This window comes from Trematomus bernacchii, unplaced genomic scaffold, assembly GCF_902827165.1.
Source record: "Trematomus bernacchii unplaced genomic scaffold, fTreBer1.1, whole genome shotgun sequence".
Lineage (NCBI taxonomy): Eukaryota > Metazoa > Chordata > Actinopteri > Perciformes > Nototheniidae > Trematomus > Trematomus bernacchii.
Window position 1 is genome coordinate 18,749,731 of NW_022987714.1, and position 18,988 is coordinate 18,768,718.

Sequence of the window (18,988 nt, forward strand, 5' to 3'; positions counted from 1 at the left end):
GTCGTGCTGTAAGATTCAGATTCCGCCCTGAAGAAAACCTTATCATCCTAAAAGATATATATAGGTGCGTATATAGGCCTTATATAGACCTCTTGTGATTAGATGTGACATCACACACAGACTCTTGATGTTAGGTTGTTTCAACATTTAACAGTGTGAGGCAAGTAAAGAACACTGGTCGACTTACAGTTCGAAGAGCTGCAGGTGTTCAAAGATCTGCCAGGAGAGTGTGGTCAGCATGCGGTTCTTGGACAGGTTTCTGAGGGAGGGAATGAGAAAGAGACACGTTGAGAGAAAATTCACTTCAAAAATGATTGCAAAAGCTCAATGTTGTTGGCCTTTAATGGGCTGCATTTGGGCTGCATTTATATATAAATGGTACATTGACTGCATTATATAGCGCTTTCCAGTCTTTATGACCCCTTAAAGCGCTTTACATACATTCGCACACATGACTTGGGGCTTAAGTATCAGACCACCCACCGCACGGCACTACTATCAGCCTTATGTCAATACATGTCTGGGGATGTTTCATTTGAATTCATGAGGGTTTCCATTTTGAGTGACATCACCAACATATCACCGTCATCAGGATGTAGGGAGACGATTTGAGATGATTCAGTACACACACATGCCTGCACACACAGAATCGTGTAAACTTCACACAGTCGAGTTATGACTCATACCCCTTGTCACCTCTTCTGACGTGCAGGAACACACAACAGGAACACAGGTGTCCATCGCCATGGCAACATAAAGCTAACTATAAAGAGGTGTTGAGGGTGGTGTGAGTGGAGAGACGAAACACCCACTTGAATCCAAATCATTATTATCTAATCAAATGTATCTGTGTGTGTGTGTGTGTGTGTGTGTGTGTGTGTGTGTGTGTGTGTGTGTGTGTGTGTGTGTGTGTGTTTGTATCGTTTACAGTTGGCTTGATAGTTTGATGATAATACAGTCTCCAGTTTCTCCTCACACATAGTTGATGTCGTTCATTCAATCCTTACTCACTGTTCCATGTTGTTCCTTTAGGGACATTAAAAATGACATTTCAAATCAAGCAAAATACTCAATGCAACACTGGGCTTTGATCTGAATTACACAGACCATATCAATTATATTTACATACAAACATTATGCAGGATATGTAAATCTTTCAAAATTCAATCAACATAATGGAAACATTGAAATACGTTTTCCTTCGATAACCTTATTGTGATATTCTTATCACTTGCATTTATTTTCAGTCAGTTAGTTTTTATTAGAATTTTTTTTATTAGAATTTCTAATTCCACAGGTGTTGTTCAAATAGAGTCGTTTACGTTTAAGCAGCATCTGATAGAGTCATGAAAACAAGCAGCAACACACTCACAGACACCACTGACTGTATAATTAAGCAATAGCTCACGACAGGCCGTGGTATATGCTCATTATATCACAGCTAAGGGGCGTGGTTCGGCCCGACGCGAAGCGGAGGGTCGACAACCCCCTTAGCTGTGATATAATGAGCATATATCACGGCCTGAAGTGAGCTATTGCTTTTATAAAACGGTTACCAAGTGTGGCAATATGAATGAAAAATACACACTCTAATTTAAATAGTTGTTATTATTAAATAATGATGTTCAAAATAAAATAGTCCCTCTGTTGCCTTCTGCACAAAACATAGTGCGAGGTGGTTGCTATGCAACAACACTAACAACAGCTAGCGAACATATTAGACAGAGAGCGTTGATCCATTATTTGGCTATTTATTTACATTAATGTGTATGTTGCCGTTTATTGTGCACCCACTGAAAAACTGTCCAGCATCAGTAGCATGGCTTACGTGGTTACTTGTATAGGCTGAGGTTGTTCTAGGCTGTTGCTTGGCGTGGCGAGAATATTGCTCCACTTTCTCCGGTCCCCGAGATTCGGCTTCCAGTAGCTCTGGAGAGAGCTTTCGCACCTGTGGCCACTAACGGTCATCATTTCTCTGCTTTGTTTCAAGACCCGCATCAGAAAGCTTTTGAATGGTGATACTTTTCCAGTTGGTCTACCTGCTCTTCACGTAGCTCTACGTGTCGTCGTTTAGGTGCTTTTTGTTCTGGAGATAGGCACTCCTCAATCCACTCCTCCATAGTAAGACCCCCCCCCCCCCCCCCCCGGAGGTCGAAGTTAATCTTAAATGTTTTTGCAGACCTTTTTGATTACAGATTTGAAAACATCGTTGCTCGCTTTAAAAGTAGCACAATTCATTATATCAAACCTTGGAAAGTATCTAAATATCCCTGCCCTAATGCCAAAGGAACTGCACACTGAATATGTTTTTGCCGTTTGATGTCTATGTCTGGACCGTTGCGTAAAAAGGAGGGTTTCTGCCCCGTTACTTCTCCGCTGCTTTCTTGTTCCAGTTTGAAAAGCAAACTGCAAGCAGTTTCCCTATCAGCCCAACTGTATACTGTTTTTCTCAGACGCGGAGGGATACTGACTTGTTGTGAAAAGTAACTTACAATTCTACCCGTGGTATACGCTCAGTATACCACGGCTAAGAACCAATCAGATTGCTTGATTTTACTTGTCCGTTTTATAAAAGAGAGATGAACTCTTCTTGACGTCACACATGTTTCATTTTCAAGCAACCGTCAAACTCCGGCTAATATAAAAATGTTAGTTGCAATTGGGCTAAACGCTAGCAGCTAGCAACATAAGACAGCATCTTCCTGTCACTAAAAGTAGCAATGCTGCTAAAAATGTGTAACTTAAGGCCATTTACAAAATCCAATTCAAAAATCCCAATGCATTTTTGTTGAGGAACCGACTCCTAGGACAGCCTACAAGGATATGTCACCGCTGCACTTTAGAGATTGACTCCCTTTTGGAGCCAGTCTCAAGTGACCATTAGATGAACTGCAGTTATCGGCCCTTCATTGCCCGGCCCTGAAGGTTGCTGCTTGCTTCAGAGGAGAAGATGCTGGATGTTCCTGGCTTTTGTTTGGTGACACTCAATTAAAAAGTTGTTATTGATAGCTGACCTGTTTTTAGCTGAGAGGTCAGACAGTGGAGTTGGACCAGAGGGAGATGGGGACGGCCAGAAATAGAAAAAAGTCAAAAACGAAGGGAGGAGAGGACAACAAATGAGGGGAAGGAGGTGGGACTGATGGTGAGAAAGAGACTCACGGGAGGACACCAAGAGGGAGGTAAGGTTTCTTTCCACAGTCACCTTCATTAGATGTCCATTTAATACACACAGACACACGCACATACACACGCACACACACACGCACACACACACGCACGCACAAAAACAGTGACTAATTGTCTCACAAAAGAAGTACATCATAGGGACACATCTCTCTGTGTCCTGGGGAATCATTTAGCCCTCCAAAACAATTCCTTTAATTGCATCTGACGTTCATTCTGAGTATTTCTATCATCAGTATCATTCTGTCCTTTCTAATAAGTCAAGTCCTAGTATATTCTAGTATTCTATAAACTTCACAACATTTTTACGAGTGTTTTGAGATAAGAGCCAGAGTTCTCTCAGGATTTAGCCAATGCTAATGTTGCATGTTGCTAACGAGCTAAAGCTAAATAAGCAGCTCACCTGGCAGGAGATGAAGAATAACTTGTTTGGTTTGGCTTATTCTTTCACATATATAACATTTGAAATGTGTAGTGTTGTCATGATCTTGGTTTTTGTGTAGAATGTTTCCTCTTTGTTGAACTTCCTGTCTTTGTTTTCCCTGATTCTTAGCACCTGTGTGAGATCTCCTTGCTGTCCTTGTGTCTTGCTCTCTCCAGCTATGTCTTGTTGATGTAATTAGTCTGTCTCTATAGACGCCTGTCTGTCTAAGTGTTCTTTGTCGGTCTGTTGTTCCTGTTTCTCGAATGGTCCTCGTCTCTTCCTGGTTTGTCCCTCATTTTGTTTGCTTCTTTCCCCTTTGTTTTACCTTGCCTGCTTTTTTCAGTTTTGTGTTTTTGTCACCTAAATAAACTTGATTTAGGTTTTTCACAACTGCCTACCATATTTGTTGCTGCCTTTGGGTCCTGATTTACTGACCCTTGTGACTACTGTGATGTGTGCACATACTGTAGGAGCCACATTTAAGGTGTATGTGTTTCTATTTATTATGCGGTATTTTCTATGATTATTGGTGGTGGGCGTGCACTGGAGATGGGGCGGAGTAACAGGTTGTTTAACGTGGCTGCACTCACCTGCTCAGTGATCCTTAACCTGTTAAGTCCTGAGCCTGTTTTTCAGGTTTCAGGCTCGAAAAATGACATTCCCAGAACAAATGACTATAACTTCACTTCTAAAAGGGGTAAATTAATAATCTTTTTTTCTCAAAGCAATGATAAACCTGTGAGTTGGATGTAGAAGAGTCAGAATCAATATAGAATGTTTTTATTTTAAAGTAAATTCAGATTGAACATAGTAAAAAAATGTAAATTATAGTGTCCGTCCAAAAAGAAAACATTACATATAGTTAAAACCACCCTTGAATGATGGGATAGTAGACAAAAAGCTTTAGGGATCCAAACTATAACATATAAGTACCCTGTTTCAAGATTGATGCAAAACAAGTGAAATTTGACCTTTTTAGAGAGATTTAGAAAGAAAAAAAACACCTCTGGGGTCATTTGGGTGGATTTTCCATATCTCTGGAACCCACTGGTCGATTTTGATGATTGACACCTCTTTTTAACCGATAGAGCCAATAGAATCGAGAGGGAGTTCCTAAATCCATCTAAACATTACCATTGGTGAATGAAAGTGATGCGCAGCCAGCATGCCCAAAACCGGAAGCTGGGTTACAGCTCTCATACACTCTCATAGCAGCTATATATGAAAACTACTCTTATTGACATAAATGTTATGATAGATTATCAGTAATCATTTCAAAGTGACAAAGAGACATTGGATTAACCTTCAGCAGCGTTTATCTGCGTTGTAATGCCCTTAAACACAACTTTTGATCAGAAAACAGCAAAGGTAAGACGTATACTGTATTTGCCGTTTTGGCCCCGTAAAGTGAAGTTGTGTGCTGTCTGGTTTTGCTTTCGCTGCCGCGAGTTTTGGTCGCACAGTGATGATACTTATACCATTGGAATCTGTGGAATCTCAGCTTTCATATGATATTTAGTTTGTGCAGATCCGATGAAGTATAACATATTTCTACCGTGAGTTATGTGCTAAGTGCGTTAGCACTCTTTTGCTTATTGCTAATTCAGAGGCTCGGCGTTAGACTTGTGTTTTGTTTCAGTAAAAATGGTTGATATCTTCAGGTAGCTGAGTTTCTTCCCGTTAAGTGGGTATGACACATTCATAGTTTGTTAAATGTTAAGAAGCCCTCAAACGCTGTTTCTTGCAAGATGTTGCGGGAGCCCCCGCCCCCGGGGTTAACAGGTTAACCATCAGTGGCATCGTCATCACACTTAAGTTATTGGCACCTGGATATATAGTATTTTTGGTCAAACGAAAACTGTTGAGCAATTTTTTGAGCGTGTCAAAGTGTTTCTCTTCCCCTATTTAGCCCCTCGCGGCAACACATACCATTGGCTGTGTCTAAGAAAGTGGAGGTCTTACAAAATAGTAACAAATAAACTGCTTTCGTCATTCCTGCCTTCAGTGTTGCAAACAAACAGACACAAAATACCCCCAAAAGGTGCAGCTTGGTCCAGTACATTGGTGTGGAACATGCAGGTTGCTACAATGTGCAAGCAATGAAACCCCCCAGTGATCTGGAGTAAGGAGAGGTTTTGCAATTTGTTCACTTAGTGGGTCTTCTCCATGTTTTGCCACACGACTGTATTTTCAAATCAGTGAAACAAGGACTCTCAGGCCCATCTCTGGGATGTACTGGCTCTTTGATGGCTCTAAGGGCCCTTGGGCTCTTTGGTGCTATAAGCTCAGCTGTAGCGCACACAACTCATGTTACACCATTTTGAAATCTCTGCTCTAAAGTTCAACTTAGATTTAGTGTCTGCAGAGTTGTGCAGAAGTTTATGCTATTACTTTACCATGCCGTGTTAGAACATCCGAAGATATGGTATCACAGCCTGGTTTCAAAACTAGACTAGCCTGGGACAGACTCCTTTAAATACTTGGGGGTAAGAAATAATCCATCCCTCCAAACCAACTGTCGAAAAAATACATATTTAACTGGGCCAGATGGTTTCAGATTGATTACAGAACAGATTTAACTCAAGGATGAGACTTCAGAATTCAATATAAAAAGATTGACTGGGCTGGTGAGAGTGTAGCTGAAATAAAAAGACAGAATCATCAGTTAAATAATTCTGAGTCCTCCAGTCTCGAGGTCTGCTACGGCTCCTCTCACACCTCTTTACTTTGGCCTCACAACACTAATACGCTCATTGATAGGCTCACAGAGACACACAGGATGCACTCTGGTTTCAATCCATCTCCCCCCAAAGACATTCACTTGGTCCAAATGGTGGTTTCTAACCCTCTTGTACTCAGCTTCACCTGGGAAACCTTAGAATGTACATATACTAAAAGTACATGTTTTACTACAGAAGTTAGTCAGCAATTATTTAACCTAATAACTCACATATTGACAATACCATCAAATAGATTAGTTTCCACACAACCGTGACAAGTCCAACCCACAGAGTTCTAGCTCGTACTAACTGGCTGAACTGCTAAAACACTCATTCATGTATATGTGTATTAAAGAGGCCCTTGTATGCTTGTTGGGGTTTTCCCTCTCCCATACTGTGTTATATAGGTTTGTGTGAATGGTCTGCAAAGGCTAACATCCCTCTGTTCCCTCGAGACAGGGTTTCTCTCACACGCTCCCCCCCTGCCTGAAACGTCTCCACTGGACTCCTTCGTTTACTTCCGTAACATAATGACATCATATCGTTACACTCATGCTTCTAATGGCTAGCAATCCAACACGTCTCTTAACAGTAGACCAATCAAAACAAAGCCGACCAGCTAACCAATCAGAGCAGACTGGGCTCTGGTTTAATCAGAGCAGACTGGGCTCTGGTTTCAGACAGAGGGTGAAAAGAGGTGCTGCAGCACAGGAAGTATGACAACAATAAAGAGCTTTTTGAAAGCATGGAGACATGTCACAGTAGAGACACTAAATGCTAATATGAACCTGAAAATGAGCAGATGTCCTCTATAAACTTTCAACACTGACTTGTAATGTTATTTGTGAGTGTTGTGAAGCTACATGGATGGAGATGTTGGCCATAAGGGTCTTGCAACATGTTGCCATTGTCAGCAGGTGTGTTCGCTTGATGTGTATGTGCAAGCCGTGTATGTACGTAAACCATATGGTGATATGTTAGTGTCTATTATCCATTACTATGTAGAATGTATCATTTTTATGGTAATGGGCAAATGTCCTTACGGGGACGATAAAAACATGGGATCCCATGGTATCATCAGTAACAGCAGTTTTGGTATTTATGATCATGATCAACATGTGCACATTATGCAGGTCAGAGAAACACGGAGATAGCATCATGCAGAGTGGGTTATCTCCATGCAAATGTCAATTGTGTAGTTAAGTGCAAGTATGCATGTTCACAACAGGATTAAACACTGAGTTATGAGCAAAAAAACACACACACACACACCAATGTGTCCTTTGGAAAAGTCAACCTCACGACAATGAGGTACAAAAGGACAGCCTAATATTTAAAACACTACACACACACCAAACACATGGGTGACAAAGGTGTGTGTGTGTGTGTGTGTGTGTGTGTGTGTGTGTGTGTGTGTGTGTGTGTGTGTGTGTGTGTGTGTGTGTGTGTGTGTGTGTGTTATTACAATTTAGAATGAGCAATGAGGAAAATGAGTCATGACCATGAGAAGGTCAGGGCTATGTGTGTGTGTGTGTGTTTATCTTGTTTAGATAGATTGGTGTATTTGTGAGTGTGCACAGGTGAGTGTTGTGTGCATGCATGTACATGTGTGTGTTGGAATCCTACAGCCTGTGAAGGTTAAAGTGAACACACACACACACATTATGATAATAATAGTGTATATAATATCATGAGGCAGCGTCAGAGAGGATTTTATTGGACTTGATTTTGAAGGTGATAGTTTCAGAGCTGCATCAAAGAGGCGCTAAGTTCTGGACCTCACAAGAAATAGATTTAAAGAGGCCCTATTATGCTTTTTGGGCTCTTTCCTCTCCTGTAGTGTGTTATAAAGGTTTTTGTGAATATTTCTCATACCTGAGAATGGTCTTAAAAAGCCTCCATGGGACTCCTTTGTTTCATTCCTGAACATAGTAACAACACCATGTAACATCTGCACTTCTATTGGCTAGCGCTCCAACACATTGTACGTGGGAGATCTCTAAGCGGTTGACCAATCACAACAGAGCCGGCCAGCTAACCAATCAGACTGGGCTCTGGTTCCAGACAGAGGGTGAAAAGAGGTGCTGCAGCACAGGCAGTATGAGAAAAATAAAGAGCTTTTTGAACATTAAAGCAAGGAGACATGTCCCAGTAGAGACACTACATACTGATATGAAGCTGAGAATTAGCATAATAGGGCTCCTTAACCCTGTGGTGGCTGTACTCCTCCAGCCGTCTCCTTTGTGTTTGTTTGTGTGTTTGTTTTCCCATGTCTGTGTTGTTTGTGTGTGCGTGGTGGCTGTCCCTCCTGGCTCCCGGCTCAACCTCCACTCACCTGCTGCAATCAGCTGTGCACCCTCCCCGTCTACACACCTGCTTTCCATCAAGCCATTTACAACGGCATATCAACTGAGGCTCCACAACCTTTCTCCGCCAGATCGTTGTAAAACCACAGTGGTATAAATTCAAGGCTACTTAGCGTTATAGCTATTTTCTCATACCTGGACGTTTTAGCGTCTAATGTGTTTTCTTCTTGTGCTCCAGGATCATTCTCCGACCGCCATGTTGCTGTCACCAGCCGCCACGTCCTCGCCACTCCAGCCGGATTCTCAGCCGCCACGTCTCGCCACTCTAGCCGGATTCTACTCCCCGCACCTCGTCCACTAATAAACCCTTTTTCAACACTCTGCCGTGTCCTGCGTTTGGGTCCTCTCAGATACCGTAACAAACCCTTAGATGCATAAGTGGGTCTTTTTTGACCCGGTGAGGTGGTTTTCTTAGAGTGTCTTTGTAATTTACATCATTTCATATTCCAGCTATTCCTCCAACCTTTTTCTTTTGGATATCATGCCATTCAAATTTTACATTTTATAGATTTTAAGAAATTGTAGTTTTTGTATTACTACCCCAAGCGTCCATAAGTGGGTCAAAAATGACCCGCATGCATTTTCTATGGAATTTCGTTTTTTTTTCAAAATGTAAAAAAAATGTCTACAATTATAAATAGTGAAAACTTAAATATAAAATATTTCTAGTGTGAACCAAAATATAATACTAAATATTATACAAGTGATTTTTCTTAACCAAAATGACAAAAATTGAATAAGAACACATATTATTCTAATACGGGTCCTTTTTGACCCACTTATGGAAGAGTGTAGGGTCCAGTCACTCGTGCATCTAAGGGTTAAAAAAGAATGTGACCTATATTGCAGAGAATAAGCCTAATAAAAATGTGCATCCGTCATTAACCTGTACTGCAGCTAAGTATCTTCTTTCTATTTATTTGTATTTTATTATTCTCTAGTGTAACAACGGTGTAATAGTGGTATTAGTGGACTGCACAACAGAGACTCATCACTTAAAGTATTAATAGATGCTTCACTTCACTTGTCCCTCCATCGAGTCAACCTGTGTCAGTTACCATGGTGACAGTCAGGCTATTAGTGCAAGGCCAAAGAGATGACTTTCATTGTAACTTAAAGGGGACCTATCATGCAAAATGCACTTTTGTACGTCTTTTACACATGAATATGTGTCCCCGGTGTGTCAGGGAACTCACCAAGTGTCAGAAAACACAACCCTCTCTCTTTTCCTCCATACCCAAATCTCTAAAAACGGGGCTGCAACGGAGCTGATACAGATTTGAAATTGTTCTGACGTCAGAAACAGGGAGCTCCGCCTATATGGGCAACTCTCCACCTATCAGGGGAATGGGGGGTTGGGCCACGGCCACTGCCGCTCGAAAGCACTGGAGACGCTGTAGTACATATGCCAGGCCTGTAGGTGTCGCTGTAGTCTGCCACAAAAGCAACGAAGAAGACTTCTCACAGAATCAGCCCTTGCAAAAACAGGGCTGGAAAAGAGCAAATAGAGCGAAATGAGGCATGGCTAAAATGCATGATCTGTTTGGTATTTTGAAAAAAAAACTTCACAGACATGTTTTATATAGGTATGGCCCTACAATATAGTATTCAAATATAGCATGATAGATCCACTTTAATGAGAGCAGCTCAAGAAGCCATCACTCACTATCTCAAACACACACACACACACACACACACACACACACACACACACACACACACACACACACACACACACACACACACACACACACACACACACACACACACACACACACACACACACACACACACACTGTTGTGACGTTGCCCTTAGACTGGCAGGCATTTGAAAAATGTTTAAAAGACAGAGCGATGGGCGTCAGAGAAATCATCAGAAGAAGACAGGACAGGATGTTTTCTTAGCAGAAGAGATTCAACCATTTATTTATCAAGAGCTCACTGTACCCTGTGTATCCCTTACCTCATAAAAGTCCGATTTATAATTCTGTTTTTATTCCACTCTGCACTATTGGTGCTGGTGTGTGAGTGCACTTTCGTTCTACGAAGCTTGAAAGTACTCAGAGAGGAAGGTTATGAGTGGGAAGATGTTGAAGCGAAGATCTGAGATTTTAGCGAACTAATAACCGTGTTTTTTACACACAACACATCCATCCTGTGTTCTGCACTCTTGGTATTGAAGTGGCTGTGTCTGTAAAGGAGTGTGCTCTGGTTGGTTGCAAATGTTGGCATAAATAAATAAAATGGATCTCCCGTTTCAATGATTAATGGTAAGTGGACTGCATTTATATTGGACATTTCCGATCGTAGCAACCCCTAAAAGTGCTTTTACATAAAAAAACAGCAGAGAACCTGTTGAAACTGGTAGAATTATTATTGTATTTCTTTATCTGCTAGCTTAACAACATTTTTGGGATTCTCGCGATATCCAAAAACTCATTAAAGTTTGCACATGTGGGGGGAGCGGGGAAGCATTGAGTTTTGATAAGGGGGTTTGGCTTGGGTTTGGCAAATTGCCAAAGCAATGACAACAAACAGATTTCAAAGTAAAAGCCTCCGCCTTTAACATTCAAGTAGATGTTTGAAATTTGAAAGGCAAATATAGCACGGAGAGACGACAAAAAGCCTCGTAGAGTTGACAGTAAACCCAACAGGAAGACAGCTATTTTGTAATTTCATGTTTTGTTTTATAGTGATTTTCTCCCTCAAATTCCTCCTACAGATTCAGTTCGATCAACTTCAAATTAGTTCAGGACCATTTAATTTAATGATGTATCTGGTTTGTTTTGTGTAACAGTGTGTGCTGCGTCCTGTACATATCTTTGTCCTAAGATGCCTCTGTGCTGACAGGCCCATCCATCACACCCTGCCTGTTTACAACGTCTCCAGCTGTCTGTCCTCGGCCTCCAAACCTCTCTGTAGTTCTGTCTGTGACACCTTTTGAGATTTTTCAGGACAAGTGCCCTGGTTTGTGTTGCGAATACTTGTAGGGACTATATTAATTAAATAATCCATCAGTTTGTAATATCACTGAAGCTGTAGGGTTGTCCTGCCATTCTCTTTTGTACTTTGTTTCGCCTGTTCTGGAGCTAGATTTAGTAAAGTTGCTCAGATCATGTTGGTCAATAAGACAACAAGCATTATCAACTTGTAACCAACCATCATGGTTATCTGTTCAAGACATAATCAGATGTGTTGATCCCTTACTCAGGAGGTCACCTCATGCATCACAGAGAGACTGGATCGCTGCGTGCTATAGGACAGCCCAGTACCCCCTCTGGGATTAATACAAGTATTTCTTCTTCTGTCTTCAACAGAGAAGGAGCTGGTGTTGTGTTTCGGACCGCTGATCAGTGAATTCATTATGTGGGGGACACTGTGGACAAGACAAAGATGAGGCTTGAGACCATGGTCTCAAGCCTCATCTTTGTCTTGTCTGTAATCTTTCCATGCAGGTTATCATCAATCATTTGCCCTTAAATGTGTCTTAGTATCCCATCTGACAGCATGAAAATCTGTGTTTTAAATTTTACTTTTATGTATGCACCACAACACCAAGTCAAATTCCTAGTACGTGTCAACCTACCTGGTAATAAACTTGTTTCTGATTCTGATTCTGATCCATATAAATGTTCCTGGAAATATGCAGTATCATGGTAGATTGATGTAGAAGACCTGATTATTTTGCTATGAAAGGTGAGGATGTGGAAAATGGAAGACATTTATGGCGCATTTCCACCGCAGGCCTCGCTCTACTTAGTACGGTTTTGTTAGGCCTTGTTAAGCCTTGTTAGGCCCGGCTCACTTTAATGCTGCGCTTCCATTACAGTTTAGGAACTGGGGTAGTATCTATAGTAACGCACTAACGCAGTGTAGGCGGAGCCGTGACGTCATCTTCAATGAGCACCCCAGAAAAACAACATCAGCCGTTAGCTGTTAGCACTCAAGCTCACAGCTCCTCATATCTGTTCAGAAACTAGACAAAAGTTAAACAAGTACAAACCTGTGTCATGGCGAATACAGTCGCTGGTTTATTCATGTCTGACTGTAGGACGTTGTTGTGAGTGTGGACGGTCGGAGCATATACAACGTTAGCTTAGCCGATCTCCATTTAGACAACACCCATTTTAAAAGGTTTTTCGCCTGCTGTCTGTCTGCAGACTTGTCAAAGCATTAATTCATGGTTTTTACTAACCGGTATCAGTATGTTGTTACTTCGGCATCATTTTGAAACGTGTATTACAATTAAATCACGGTGAAATATGTTCATCTTGTTGTAGTTGTAGCCCCCTTGCCAGCGATTCTCTCTCTAGTTTTGCAAACTCAGCCCGACTCAGCCCTGTTTGTTGGCCCCGATAGAACCACGATTTTGTCGGGCCAGAAAAAAGGTGAAAAAGTACCCCCGGGCCGGAACTAGGCATAGTGGAAACGCAACCAAAAACGGGCCCGGCACGACACGGCACGCTTAAACCGCGCCATGGTGGAAATGCGCCATTAGTCTCTGCCTTGAACCCATCCTAGTATAAGTAGCAGTGAGCAGTATTGGGCCTTGCACAAGTTCTGAGGTAGCGAATTGGCACCTGTCGAAGTACTGTTCGGGTAATTGAAACTTAGCCAAGAAGAAGAAGTAGAATAAGAAGACCAGGAAGCGAGAAATCATTGTAGTGCGCCCAGTAGAAGCTTTCAGTATAGCATTACTGCGAGCAGGACTTGAATGTATATGTTTATTGAGTAAATCCCACCAAATCCTTCAAAAAGCTCTTTGGATCCACAGCAGAGCCTCTCCATTGTTTCTTTCATCTCGTCTTTTCATCTCTTTTCTCCTTTAATCTCATATTTTCATTACCTCTGTGCATGCCCCAGGTTTCATGTGCCTGTAGACTCACTACTCAATGGGAATAGCATTAATGGTGTGTGACTCTATTATTATGCAACACACAGGTAACTGAACATTATCTGGTTCCATTATTATAAACAGTAGCAGATGCACTGTTAGCTGTAAGGAGAGTACAGCAGGGTTTAAACATCTGCCGGAGCCACAGGCTGTCTATACTCAGCTGTATTCAAACTGTATGATGGTATAAATATTCTCATGTAGATTATAAGTGATCCTGGAAAATCTGATTGGATTTTAATTATAAGGGAGTCAAATGTCTTTTTTGAAGAATATTCAGAATGATACATAACACAGATTATGAAATTGGTAAAGAAAAACAACAAAGATCAACTCAAAGTAACTTGTTATCAGGTTTTACCCAAACCAAACTGTCATACATTCTTGTGATTGTATAGGAACCAAGGGCCAACTCCTTGAACGACAATCATTCAAAAAGATCCTTATCGATAGACACTGTAACCGCAACTTATTTTTAAAGATCCTGCAGCATCTTCTGCCATTAGGTTAAGGACACAACTAAACATTGAATATGCATTATAACCAGGGAGGGTTACTTCCAAAATGTATTCCGTTACGGATAGGTATTTGTCAAAATATAAAATCTAATCTTAGTGTCAAAATATAACAGTAACCTGATTACTTTTTGTCAATTTTGGAATACCTCAATATCAAATGAAGTTTGATTAAATATAAGAGAAAATAAATATGAATACGATGTTTTTTTAGTTAAGTGTATTATGTAAGACAACCAACTAATACATTAAAAATATATATATGTAAAATAAAGAAGAATGAAAGTTGCCTAAATGAAAATCCAAAAATATAGGCAGAACGTCTACCTATCATTTTTGAATGTATTGTAATATTATAATTCCAATAATCCCCATTTTTTTTAAATGTACCAGTAATCTGATTACATATTTATATTACGTAACGAGTTAGTACTTAGCTAGTATGAAAGATTTCAGGAGAGAATTGTAAAAAAGTCAAGGAAGAACTTCGCTAAACGTCTTAATACTGAGAAGTGGTAGTAGAAGTATTTGTAGCAGTGATAGTACTGTAGCAGTAGTGTCGGTAGTGACAGTGACTCTTCCTGTAGTGAACCTGTTCCATCTGTGCCCCCCCCCCCCCCCCCCCCCCCCCCCCTTCTCTTAGCTGGTGATGTAATAATGTTTATTATTCATGGCTGCTGAGATTATGGCCCTCATCAGTATTCCTCTCAGGACAGGAGGGAAGGGAAGAGACAGCTAGAAAGAGACATTTCTATTTCTATCTCTGTTTTGTCTCTGATTACCCCTCAATGCCTGAGGAGCACCGGGCACTGAGCTCAAACTGTAGTGCAATCATGCGCCTTAAATATTTTCATTTGAAAATATTTTCATATGAACTCCTCTGCTTCTCGCTCAGCCTTTTAACCTGCCATGTTGGAAAGGATGTCTTCAATCTACCATTTTGAATGTGCCATACAAACACAGACTGGATGTTCTCAATAACTCTGAAAATTACTTCAACCAGAACAATTTAGATGACAACCGATGCAGAAGAACAAACCAGAATGTAGAAAGTAAGGCAATCCCCTTTTTTCTTGAGATTTCCAATTTTTCTGATGTTCTAATAAGCATTAAGTACGAATAAGTGGTCAAATAACCTCTACAGTCAACACATTTTGGACAAATAGTTTCAACACTTTGACTAAGCACATGACATGTAGTACACTTTCCATTTTATTTTAGGCATGGCCTGTTGGCTGTCCATTACTGTTGGGTCAACAGTATTTAAGAAACAGTTTAACCTCTGGTGTGTACATAATATTGTAGTAATGACAGAACATATGAGTTGAATCTTTAAAGTTCCCATGTCATGGCCATTTCTACTGATCATAATTCCATTGTTGAGGTCTACTAGAATAGATTTACATTGTTCAATGTTCCAAACTCACATTGGTTTCTCATACAGCATCTCTGTATAGTATGTGTATTCACTCTCTGTCCTACACGCCTTGTTGGAGCTCCTGCCCCCCCCCCCTCCCTATGAGCCCACTGCGCTCTGATTGGCCAGCTCGCCCACTCTGTTCTGATTAGTCAACCAGCTAGCTGAACATCAGTGATTATGTGTTACAATGGCGTTTGATAGCAACCAGAAAATGACACCAGTAATGACAAACAGATGAGAATGCTGCGTGGGGTCTGGGTGCCGTGTTGGCGGGACGTTGCGGGGCTGCCCTGTGGGGCTCGAGGAGCGGACAGTGTGAGCTGGATTACTGGTGTTGTTTCCTGGTTGCTGCGTGGGGTCTGCGAGACAGCGAGACATCGCAAAACTCAGCCTGAGCACACACAAACACTCACAGCCTGAGCTCCGAGTCTGTGTGTGTACGGAGCTCCGCGCAGCACCGCGGCAGAGAAAAGATAAGGCTGAGTGAGTGTGTGTGTGTGTGTGTGGAGCTTCGCGGATTGGTCCATTTGGACTTCGTTACGTCAATATGCCCCGGAAGGAAAAAATGGAAAAAGAAAAATCTCCAACGAGGCGTTCTGGGGCAGCATAGACACGTCTTTTCTGTGTTAGAGTTTTACTCGCTACAGGGTGTACTTTGAGGGTTTGTGACTTTGCAGACCGTTTACATGCAGAAAAAGCTACATAACACACAAGGGGACGGGTAATAACCGGAAAAGCATGACATGGGACCTTTAAACTACTTTTGACAATATGTGAGGAATTGAACAGGAAAGGTCAAGAGATCGTTAAAAATCGATAAAAAATGTTGGTCCAATCACAGGGGACAATGAGCGTCGGTAAAACATGTCATGGCAATACATCGGTTAGGGGCTGAGATATTTAATTCCTGAACTACCGACCTTACGGTTGTAGATACGCTACCTAGCTAGCTAGCGACACTTTGTGTAACACATGGCATAATGTATGAACCACTACTCTTTTCTTTAATTGCCCTATATTTATATTTATATCTTCCCACGATCATCCTCATCATCTTCATCAATTATCTGTAATGAGTGTTACAGATGAAACTCACTTAGTACAGTACACACACACACATCTGATTAGCATAGGCTATTTTCAGAGCCGCTGACTGGGCTGTGAAATGACAGGTGTTGCCACGGTAATTAAAACTGTCAGTCATTCTGTCTTTGTGACGCATTGCAGTCTGGGATTGTTCCACTTGTCAATCAAATGAACACTTGTCATGTGTTGTCCTCACCATCAAACTCAAAGGGGTGTTGTTATCGACAAAGCTCTTCCTTTGTAAAAAAATTGAAAAAGGCCTACATAGAAACTTTAAATGACAACATTTTTAGTTTCCATATGTATACTTATTTGTTCACTTAGATAAAAACCAAAGCTTATTTAATAACTTTACAAAGAACAATCACAAAAGACAACAAATTGCATCTTAGAGCACAAATGATAAGTGTACTTTGCTACGTTCCACCACTAAAAAAATTCGGGCAAATATTGTTACTAATATGTAATTTATAACTATTGACAACTGAGGAGCCACAAACATTAATAAGTTCCAGCGACTACTGTATGTTTACGAAACATACTGTTGGGGAAATATTTTCCAAGGCCCATAACTTTGACCCAGTTTATCAGTTCATACTGTCCTGACTGAGCACAGGCACCTGTAACCTTGGCTGCTGTGCTCTCAGTGTTTTGTCTCCCTGTTCCTGCCTGTTGGCGTCAGCTGATAGACGTTATCATTCTATCTTGTTATGCACAATGTTGATTATTCTCTCTGAACTAGCTAAATACATGGGTCTGGGGTAGAGTTATTGAGAATTGATTGTGGCATCTCAACCGTGTGGTCAACTTGTGGCCCGTGACATGTCTTGTGAATTCTCCGGCCGAAGCTCCAAATAAACTGTCAGTGTTTGCCATCAAAGCTCCAGCTCTCCTCGTGTCTCTCTGAGTCCTGACTCCAATTGCTTCAGAAGTTTCCCCCACACATACTGCGTGAACCATGGCCTAAACAAAGACAAATGTTCCCAAAGTTCACCGAAGCAGGTTTATGTGTTTGAGAATCCCAGAAGCTGGGATTTAGGAAGCATTTGGCTTACAGTAAATGCTTCACTATTTTATTTACTAGCTTATTTACTGTGTTTGTGCTGTGGTTGATGAACAGGGAGTGTACCGTTTGGTTTTAGAGCTTTTTCACTGGAAAGAGCTACTGCTACCGTACAAAACGTCGGAACAAAAAGGGTACATTTGTCCGTAGGAAAACCAAAAGAATAAAGTCGCAGAGTTGGTGATAATGTTGTTACTATGAACAACTCCTTTGATTAGCATTCTATGGTTAATATGAAAATATTCAACATGTTGATTATGGCTCAGTCTGTATGGACTTAGCTTGGATACCCAAGGGTTGCCGGTTCAAGTCCTGACAAAGACCAAGTGAGGAAAGTGGACTGGTATTTTAAGGGGTGCTAGTTTGCCTCTTGGGAACTGCCAAGTTGCCCCTGTTCAGAACCAAACATTATTCCCTAGGTGCTGTATGGATAATTTTAAACCCAACGTCAATACCAATGTGGGTAAAATTAAAATAGACTAAACTGTGTGTGTAAGTAGAAAGTAAAAAAATACTGCACTGTATGTTTAAAGAGTCCCTATTATGCTTTGGGGGGTTTTCCCTTTCATGTACAGTAGTGTGTTATATAGGTTTCAGTGCATGTGGGTCTACAAAGGCTAAAATCCCTGTGTTACCTCCAGAGGGAGTTTCTCTCCCCCTGCCTGAAACGCCTCTATTTTACTCTTTGACTTTACTTCTGAAAAAAGTTGCATCATTATCTAACACTGTTGCTTCTGTTGGCAAGCACTCTAACACATTGTACGTGATAGGCTAAGGGGCAGGACATTTCCGACTCCTCTTTAAGCCATTGACCAATCGCAACAGAGCGGGCCAGTTAACCAGTCAGAGCAGACTTGGCTGCAGCAAAGAGATAAAGACCTTTTAGAACCTTAAAGCATTGAAACATGTCACAGAAGAGGGAAAAATACAAATATGTACCGTATTTTCCGGACTATAAGTCCCGTTTTTTGTACCTGTCTGGCTGGTCCTGCAACTTATACTCCGAAGCGACTTATATATTGAATTTTGTCTGACTGCGTTCAAACTCTGGCCAATAGATGGCACTGTATACAATCGTGACAACTGAAAACTGCTGTACCACCGGAGAAGAAAAAAGTCACGGCAACCGGGAGGATCATGGATGTATAATAAGAACGGGGAGGATGCGTCACGTAACTTTCCAGGATGTTGTGGGATGAATCGACACAGCATGGGCTGCAGTGACGACCGACACCATCCTGTCTGGATTCAGAAAGATCGTCTAATCGGAGCTGATTCTGATGGAGAGTCTGAGGACAGCCCGGAGCAGGACATGCT

At 41.3% G+C, this 18,988-nt stretch overlaps 1 protein-coding gene across 1 annotated transcript in view; it reads right to left on the bottom strand.

The window, feature by feature from the left end:
• The window catches only part of ntrk3a (neurotrophic tyrosine kinase, receptor, type 3a), a 182,832-nt gene that overhangs the window by 117,093 nt on the left and 46,751 nt on the right, over positions 1-18,988 (bottom strand). The window contains exon 4 of the mRNA XM_034141125.1: positions 188-259. Coding sequence (XP_033997016.1) covers positions 188-259 — 72 coding nt within the window. The remainder of the gene's footprint in view (positions 1-187; positions 260-18,988) is intronic.